Source organism: Uloborus diversus, chromosome 1 (assembly GCF_026930045.1).
Source record: "Uloborus diversus isolate 005 chromosome 1, Udiv.v.3.1, whole genome shotgun sequence".
Lineage (NCBI taxonomy): Eukaryota > Metazoa > Arthropoda > Arachnida > Araneae > Uloboridae > Uloborus > Uloborus diversus.
Genome location: NC_072731.1, coordinates 253,784,811 through 253,794,922, shown reverse-complemented (window position 1 = coordinate 253,794,922; position 10,112 = coordinate 253,784,811). Strand labels below are relative to the sequence as shown.

General features: G+C 32.6%; 1 protein-coding gene across 1 annotated transcript in view; it reads left to right on the top strand.

Annotated features, from left to right (window-relative positions):
• Window positions 1-9,841, top strand: part of LOC129220070 (elastin-like) — a 27,149-nt gene extending 17,308 nt beyond the window's left edge. Inside the window, exons 4-5 of the mRNA XM_054854409.1 lie at window positions 8,991-9,044; window positions 9,383-9,841. Of these exons, the coding sequence (XP_054710384.1) occupies window positions 8,991-9,044; window positions 9,383-9,841 (513 nt within the window). The remainder of the gene's footprint in view (window positions 1-8,990; window positions 9,045-9,382) is intronic.
• The last annotated feature ends 271 nt before the right edge of the window (window positions 9,842-10,112 follow it).

Below are 10,112 nucleotides of genomic sequence, written 5' to 3'. Positions count from 1 at the left end.
TATGTTTCTTTAATGGAGCGTGTCATAAAACGCTTTACTTTCTTAATTTTTCTCACTGTCATCATTTTTAACAAATTACATCATTCTTATTCGGACTATCTCTGGTGCAGCATTTCTTATCCTCTAAGTAATATGATAAAGCAATATTCAAAGTTTCAACAGACAAGGCTTGGCCAACATAGGGATCAGGTTTTGCATAAACTCCTTTCGTTTTTTTAATTTTTCTGGATTCATCAATGAGGTATTTTGATACACTCGGTAGTTTTTCTTGTATTTCCTTTTTACTAACATTTGTCTGGCAATAAAGTGAGTAATTGAACTTTTTCCTTCTGTTCACAGCTAAGCAGGGCAGTATCCATATTATGAAACCACTCTTCACAATTAAAACACCCATTCTCTTGAAGGGTAGGCTCATGAACAGTATTGACCTCATACACCTTTTTTATCTGGCTTAAAGTTGATTGTATGAATGTTTTCTCTAATTTTAGCTTTTTTTTCTGTACATAAGTTTCCCTTCTCTCTGATCTAATTAGCGAAGGGTGTTTCAGTGGAGACATGTCAGCATTAACAGTTTTAATACTCAAATTTAAAGCATCTACTACATCCGTTTTTGGAATAAATGAATCATTGTCATCAAAAGATGGAATTTCTTCCTGAGGCACCTTTTCAACGTCCAAAAACTTTTTTTTGTAGAATGTTATGCAGTTAAAGCATAAGCTGTCATCCGTGTTCACAGAAACAGAAGGACTAAAAACTTTTTCAATTTTTTCAGTTAAATCGCCAACAATAAATAATTTAACATATTCTGAGCCGTACACAACTTTTTTGTGTCTGTTAGCGTAGTCCGCACATTTTTTCCTCGTTCTACTATACAAGGCAGACATGAATAAGCCTTATAAAAGCCAGAGACTTGTTAAAAACAATATTTACAATCTATTTTAAATGTTTGAACAAAATAACTTACTATTTGAAACTATAAATACAGATAAAAGATACCAAAACGTGTTTGCTGTTTAACTCTTTGATTGACACTATAGAACTATTTATAAGCAATAAAAACAATTTTTGTTGCCAGTTTCAAAAATAAGGTATGAAAATGAGTTTCCCATCAGATGATTTTAAAATAAATTGTTACAAGCAGCCAAACTTGAAAGTAAATGCTTTTCACTTGAGAAAAATACATACATTTGTATTATTTTGTAAGCACAATTTTTCTTGGGATAGGGGTGCAGGTGAAAGCTTAAAAATTACTATTTAAAGAGAAACTATTGGCAGCAAAAAAATTAAATAACTATATGGTGTAACAACCATATAAATATTTAACTTGTGCAACTTGTAAACAATTTAAAAATAGACTATTTCAAGAGCTTATTGCAAAATAAATTGTTTGAAGAACATTTTTCACATTACGTTTTAGTAAATGGTATAAAATTCATTTATATTTTAGTCATTATCATTTCAGTACATCGCTATTTTAATTAGTTGGTGTCGACAATTAAACTTTGAATTACTAAAGATATCAGAAAAAATAATTTTTACCATGTACATCATAATCATAAGATCACCTTTAAAAAATCATATAAAGTTATACGGAAAAAATACCGGATTTGATTGGCATCAGCTTGTTAAGCACAATATGGGCGTCAAATGAGCCAGTTTTCAGAATTAAAAAAAATGGGTTTTTTGAGTAATTGCACTTCAAAAAATCGTTAATTTTTGAAATTTTTCAAAATTTTGATTTCGATATCCACAGGTGTATGCATCTAAATATTACAATAAAATATGCTATGAAACTATCATATAAGGGCTTTAGACTGCCATCTTCTTTTAGAAAAAAAAACTTTTTCATAAGAAAAAAAATCATAAAATCGGTAAAAATGCAGTTTTTCCACCACAAAAATTATTTTTTTTCAAAATCAAAAAACCTAACTAAATTTTCGAAAACTATATTTAGATGATATATAGATCTTTGTTTATTTGTAGAAAATAAATTATTCAAATAGGTTAAATACTTTTGAAATAGTGTCCGTTTCAAATCGAGTGTTATGCTGTTTTTTTTCAAAATGGCCGATTTTCTGCAGAATTTTGTTAGGCTGTAACTAGAGAAAAAAAAAATTTTTCTTGCAAAATCCTTTTGGGATATTTCATATGCCCATTAGTTGTAACTACTGTAATTTTTTCAAAAAGATCGGTGATGGTCATGTGACAGGCCCTGCCTGATCTGAAATGGAATGGCTCAAATGAGGACTATATACAATTCGTTATTACTCAAAAAAAAAAAAAAAAAAAAAAAGTTTAGCAGACAAAACAAGAAAGGATATAAGCATCAGAAAAAAAGGATATAAGCATTAACTAAGATGAATTGGGCGATGTTCAGCGAATTTCTATAGGTATCAACTCATCACAAGTTGATTCCGTGTTATGTATGCCACTGGAAAATTTCGAAATGCTTTAAAATAAAAACTTTACAAATACTTAGGAGAAGTGTCCAAACTCTTTGAATACAATCTTTATTTTGCAAGCTTAAATAGTACATTTTGCATTGAATTTGTTCTTGAAATGAGGGTATCTCAGTTCATTTTTATTGCATATTTTGAGCTTACATTGTGCTTTTTATTTGGTGTATTTTCATGGGGTAAGAAATTGACGCACATGTATTTTTCCTAACTTTCATGACGAAAATGTTCCCTCAGAAGTGTTTGTCTTATTTTTCAAAAATAATGTAATAGCTGAATGAATAGTTCAGAGAAAGAACTAGGCGGTCATTCCAAGCTCGTCAGCTTGCGAGATCGAGATTTTCGCTCACGTGATCGTTTGTGATGTAGAAATGTCGCAAAGTAGTTTTCTAATCTACTCGAACCTAGCCGCAAGCTAGGGTTCGAGTAGATTAAAATGCTACTTTGAGGACATTTCTACGTCACAACCGATCACGTGAGCGAAAATCTCGATCTCGCAAGCTGACGAGCTTGGAATGACCGCCCCGCTCTTACAAAAAAAAAAAAAAAAAAAAATGTGAGCTGTAGTGCGAGTTGTTAATTCGGTCTATAGAGTGAGTCACATTGATAACTGTTTTCCAGAATTGTTAAATTGTAGATTTTAATAATTTTTTTATTTCTATCCAATGCTTGAATTTTCAAGAACTATAATTACATTAAAAATGTTTCAAACATGAGCAAAACAAAGAAATTGATTTTCCTAAATATTACAAAATAAAAGTAGTGAGAGGCACTTTTTACAGCTTATTGACGGAATAAGATGAATTAAGTTGCGAAGACTAGAATAAAATAATAATTTTAATACCAATGTACAGTGTAAAGATAATAAATTGCAGATTTAAATAAGTTTTCGGCTTCATTTGTTTCAGATATCATAATAGTTTCCCCTTGTGGTGTGAGTCCTGCATCGAATTACCCCATAATCAAGTTATGCTGTGTTATATTGCCCACTGTGGACAATGGTGGCAGATCTTAAAAGTTTCGAAAACGTAAAAATTATTGTTTAAAACTTAAGTTAAATGATCTTGCATTTCACAATACTGGCACGAGACTATTTTACATAATTGGTGCGTGGTGAAGTATTAATGGTATAATATATAGTGATGAATCTTTATAATTTCCCCGGGAGAACTCGCATCGGGCCTCTCAGGACCGGTCATTACAAAACTACGCTGCTAAAAATCACCCCTTCAACGGAAATGAATGAGGTCCACAGTAGCTGCGTTCGAAGTGATCTACATACTGACCATATGCTTTTCAGGAATGTACATTCCCCCTTTTCCCCAAAAAATTCCGGTTCGGGCATCAGAGGCCCGGAGCGAGCGCTCACGCTTTTCATTTCAGATTGTGAACGTAAAGGAAGAGGTTGTGAAATGCATCGCTATTTAAGCTACAAAGATGAAATGAAGAGGTTGCAGACCTTGTTGGTTGAGGTTTCAACTGATGAGAACTCCCTCAATGAAGATGATGAAGAAGTTGACACAGAACAGTAAAGCGATCATCAGTAACGCTTAGAAGAAGATTTAGATTCATGTATTATAAAACTTTCTTAAACCTTACTTTTTAAAACATATTTTAGAGGCTGTTTATCTATTTATAATTCAGTGTTGAAAACACAATTTTTTTTTTATTTTGCAAACTTAATTTACTGAAATAGCCACTCCGGGCCTACGGAGCCCCCCCGCGAGCGTTCGTGTGACGAAAAGTACCGTCAGTTTATTACGAATGAAAAAAATTAACCAGTCATAATGAAATATCATTATTTTTTTAAAAATACTTTAGTATTGGAGTAAGGAATAAGAAGTTCCTCGCAGAACTGAACGAGCCTACCTCCTCATACACCAGCATCGACTTTACAACATCTAATCAATATTCTCTTAATTAGACTGCAAATTTGTCAAACAAATCTTTTTAACTGTCTAAGTTAATTTCTAGAAGCTGAATATGCCTTGCTCATTTGTTGAAATGGATACGTAAAATAAATAAATAAATAGATAAACGAACAAATAAAGTAGTAGCAACTTCTAAACAAAGCAGCTAATTTATTTTTTCCAGGAAAACACAATCATTAATCGCATTCAATAAATAAATAAATAAATATAAATCTCAAATTACTCGTAAATACACTTTATCAAAATAAAAGTTTCATTAGCTCTTTCTTCCGTTTATATTTTCCCCGGTCAATAAAAATAAATAAAATAAATAAAAATAAATAAATAAAAACACACACACACAAATACTAATGTTCTCAAGAAAAGAAATAAAATATTCATTTTCATAAAAAAGAAAGAAAGAAAATCGTCTGCGCAGCTCCCTCTGTTAAAACATAAAGGACTCCGATTTCTCATTTTATTTCCCGATGTCAAAATTAAAATAAATAAAATACAACTTCAGAATTTAGAAAAGCAAATCATATCAACAATCTTTAGTTCACAGGATTCTGAATCGAAATCAATGTCAGGGAGTTGGAACTGCTCTCATTGGGTAAAGAAGTCGGAATCGGAATCGAAAGCGGAAAGTTTAAAATTTGATTCGGAATCCCAGTCGGCCTTTTTCTCTCAAATTTCGCAACTTTGCCGAGTTTGAGTCGGATTGATTTTGGGATAAAGGTGTAGGAGTCAGGCTTAGGAGCAGAAGGTTTTATTATTCCAAGAGTCGCAGTCGGCCGTTTTCCGACCGAGTCTGCATTTCTACCAAGGCTGTGGTGTCAGAGTTGTAGTCGTAGAGTCGGAGACGAACTTTTATTAGGGTGCAGATTTGGAATCGGAATCGACGGACATAAAATTCTAGAAGTCGGAATCGGGAGTTGGTTATTTTTCCACCGACTCCGCATCCCTGGTAAAAAAATTGTGCTTCGCATTCATTTCATTTTGATTCAGTCATATTTATCTCTGACTGGCGTCAATGTTAAATCTATGAGATGTATTTCAAATTTTTACATTATAACATTTCTTTTTCTATTTCTTACAACAAAAAATTGAGAATGTATTCAGATTTTGACCAATGTTTTTAAATGTTTGGTGCCAAAAAATGTTTTGTGTTGTTCTTATTGAACTGTTGAAAAAAATAACCTTAAAAACACTTAATGGTAAAAAACCTTTTCTATACACGTTTTCTATCAAGAGACTTTTCAAACAAAGTTGGTTTGAAGCAAATCTGCCTTTAAGTTTGGAATTTATATTCACCTTAAGTTTCCCCGCAGGCACTAGTGCTAAGATTTTTTGAACTGTTTGAAACTTAACGAAAAATTGTTTAAATCAAAAAGATCTTTTATATGCATCTTCTTTATCAAGAGCTTTTTTCAACAAAGTTCTTTTGAAACAAATCTTCCTTTATATTTAGGATTTCTATTTACCTTAAACTATCCCACAGGTGTTAATGTTAATAATTGTTGAACTGTACAAAATTGAAAGGAAAGTTGTTAAGATCAAAAAGAGAAATGCGGGAATAAGGTGTCCTCACCGAGATATTTGAAAAAAAAAAAAAAAGTTTGTTCGAATCAGACAATTCTCTCAAAAGTAATTGGGGGGTGGGGGGTGGGAGGGAAGGAAGACAGCCTGTCAGACACACAATTCCTTATCTCAAAAACTTACTTTCCAATTTAAACTTTTCGATAATTAATTTATTACTGAATATATTTTTGACCTTGTTTATTGTTTTTATGGTTTCTTTTCTTTTTTGAAAATGTTTGCGGGGAAACTAGGCTAAAAGTGAAGGATCACTGTATTAACACATTTTGATATTGTACTTTTTTGGTTCAACTCGTAGAAAGCGTATTTTATTTTAATTTCAATATTTTTGCAACATTTATATCATTTGTTCTTCAAAATTATAACCACCTGGCCTATAATAAATATGGCGTAACACAAATTTCATCAAAACTTTTCATTCGCGTAATTTTCAATTGGGCACATTAATTTTTGTTTCCATTTTTATTTTTTAGCTATGCGTTCCTTTTATTGTTATTATCATTACTAAAAGCAAAGAAATAATATTAATACTTTTCATTATTCTAGGTACTATTCTGTGCGTTTTATTTCATAAGTTGTTTCCTCTACTAGTTAGGGTTAAAGCAGTATCTATAGTTGAGTCAAACCTATCCGGGCATGGTCGAAATGCTGTGATTAGGATCTGCGCAACCTTCACAATGCTACCAGGTAAGGTTTACCACAACGTATTTTCGAAAATTTTGCCACTACGCGCAAACCAGAAACTCTACCATTGATTTCATTTTATTTAAAATCCCGATTGTAGAAATTTGCATAATAATTCTTTTATTTTTCTCCTTTTTCATTCTTTTATTTAATTACCGTTACCTTCATTTTTTTCTTAACCTTGAAATGCCCATTGCAAATAGATAGCAATTTCCCTTATTCTTGCTGCTGACAGTTCCTTCTACAATACTATTTGAATTCTGTTTCTCTATCGTTTTGTCAACTTCTACAAATATTTTTAGAGCCTGCAGCTAACGCTGATACATGTTAACACGAAAAAAGAATGGTTTCAAGAATTATTACTCCTTGTTTTGAATAGAGTTAACAATAGTAGAAAATCATTTATTCAAAAATGTTTCAATATCTACCATTAGTTAGCAATGATTTTGTACAAGTTTAAGAGATGATAAACTTTCACATCAATTTAGTTGAATTGTGTTACAAGATTTTTTTAAAAAATATCCATGGTGTTATTTGTACTTAATGTAAATTGATAACATAAAAGAAAAGGAGAAGAAGAAAAAAAGTTGTTTTTCTTTTTCTGCCATACAACTACAGGGAAAACCCGCTTTTACGTTACTCAAAAGACCGTGGTAAAAAACCCAAAATACGGGAAATACAGTGGTGGTAAAAAAAATTGCATCACCCGTGCCGCAAAGAAGAGGAATATCATCCCGACTGTATTCAACATACAGTCAAGCATCCCGTATCCCAGATGATTTGGGGATGTATTTCTGATCAAGGAGTTGGTGGGCTTTCACTTTGTGCAAGGAACACGTAAACGCTCGGGTGTATGTTGGCGTTTTCGAGGAGAAATTGACTCCTACTATCCGGGATCACTTTACTTCAGTTCCGAACGTCATTTTCCAGGATGATTCAGCTCCGTGCCATAGGGTAGAACTGGTAAGTAACAACCTTTATCCTGCCATTCGACTTAACTTGACACGAGGTTGAGTAATTTTTTTTTCTTTAAACTCACACGCAGGTTCAGAAATGGAAAAATGAACACGGGGTCAGCAGTTTGCCTTGGTCCGGAAACAGACCCGATCTACATGAACAATGATCGGATTCCTGCTGTTAAATGTTTTGTTTATAAGTTTTGCAGAATTTCGCTTACATTCATCGTTAATCGGTCGACCAAAACTTCTCACATAGTCCCATTGTTATGAAAATGCGAGGGTGATGCAATTTTTTTACCATCACTGTACATAGCAGCAGAACAGATGATGGAACCTGATCAAAAACGGTAAATGAAAGAAAACGTAGATTCGGGGAACGTAAAGTCGGGGTTTCCCTGTATTTAAGCATCTGGGTTAACTGTTGTATGGATCTTGTTAAATTTGTTAACTTAGTTGCGAAAACGTCTTATTTTTTCTTTTATAATCAATGAAATATTTTTAAAGAAGTTGAAACGAAAAGTTATGGACAATAATAATAATAATGAAAAAAAATGTATTCCGCATCAGTGGAAGCTCGAAATCTTGTTTGAGGAATGTTGCCTATTTTTTTTATCTAACTGGATTTTGTTATCGCTGAATTTTTGGTAAGGTGCTGAGATTACATCAAGCGTAAAAGGTCAAACATTCTAGTGAATTAAAAATAAATTGCAAAAACTTCCTTTAGGTATAAAAGTTCCAGGGCTCTAACAGGAGCATTGTTCAACCTTCATCGATCAATTTCACCATGTTTTGCAAGGTAATTTTTTCAATTATTGAATTCTAAATGCAATAAAGTCTTCTTTGTATAGCATCTCATAAAAATTGCACATTACTTAATATATAACTACATCTTAAACTCAGTAACTGAAATTAAGATAAAAATAAAAGTTTCTTTAAAATCAAAAGCACACAAATAGCTGTAAATTATGTGTAGATTGTTTTGTAGATCACTTTAGACATTATTTCAAACATTTTAACTAAACCAAAGTCTATATTATTTTTTTATGTGTTAAATTCTTTTTGGCGTTAAAATTCTTGCATTGACAATATTTTAATGCTAAATAATTGTTATAATGTAAAATCAATTTTTTGTCTTATCGTCAACTTTATTTACTTTTAAAGGTAATTTTTTGTGGTTTTAGGATTTAAATTCGCAAAAGGAAGCAAATAAATTCACCATAAAAGCTGTCAGAAAAACACTGACAAATAGTTTATTAATATCTTCAGCAGGAGTCACTGATTCATGTATATGGAGCTAGAAACATACTTTTTTTAGTTAATATTATGAAAAGTGTAGAAACGCAAAATGAAATTTCTAACATTTTTTAATTTCTTTCTATTAGATTTTTGTCGTATCTGCTATTCTTTCTGCCGCAGCTGGTGCTTTATTACCACTGGTAAGTGTTTTTTTTTGTTTTTCAATTTTCTTTGAATAAAAAGTTGGAAGTTCCATGGGGAAAAAAAAGGAAAAAAATACTGTCGAAATTATATCTGTAGTGTTAAATACGTTTTGCCATAAAGTATGAATAAAGCATGGATAATCATTTTTCCAGAGAAAAGTACTGGGCGTCAAATACATTGAATTTAAGTCAAAATATATAAAAAGAAATCATTCATAAAAAATTGTATTTAATTTTAGAGTAAGAAATCATGAAACACAACATAAAGTCACTAAAATTCTTTTGAAATACTCCGCAATTGTGTAAAATGCTAATAAAGTCGTTTGCTTTTACAGCCTATGCACCATGCTCCTCAACCATACAAGTTTGGATACAACATAAAGGATAAGAATGGAGATCAATACAGAGAGGAGGTGGGCGATGGAGCTAGTGGCGTGAAGGGCAGCTACGGATTCTCTGATGCCAGGGGCGTTCACAGACAGGTGGACTACGCTGCCGACCATGCCGGATTCAGGGCACAAGTCAAGACTAACGAGCCTGGAACAGCCAATCAAGACCCTGCTGCCGTCAAGATAATCTCTTCTGCTCCATATGCTGGACCTGAGGCCGGAATCTGGGCTGCCAGACCTGTAGGTGCACCTGCTGTCTTAGCTGCACCAGGCATCGTTGGCGTCAACGGATTGGGCCTTGGATATGGAGGATTGGGGTACAATAACCTTGGATATGCTGGCCTTGGATATGGTCTCAACAGTGCTCTGCTCGGAGGTATAGGATACGCAAGATATGGGTTCTGATTACTGAAGGAATTCATACTAAAGATTAATGCTTTTATGTCTGACCTCAGAAAAGAAATGTTTGCTTTGTTGGTGATTTCTGTGATTTTCTTCTTCATGTTTTTTTCTTTTGTCCATTTATTCGTGCTTTAGAGAAAATAAAGAAATATTTGTTACATTGTTTCACCTCATTGTGTTTTTAATCCAATGAAAAAGAGTATGATACTGCTCAGAGAAATTTATTAGCAACAGAAATAAGGATCATGAAACTGATGCATTAAAATTGTAGCTA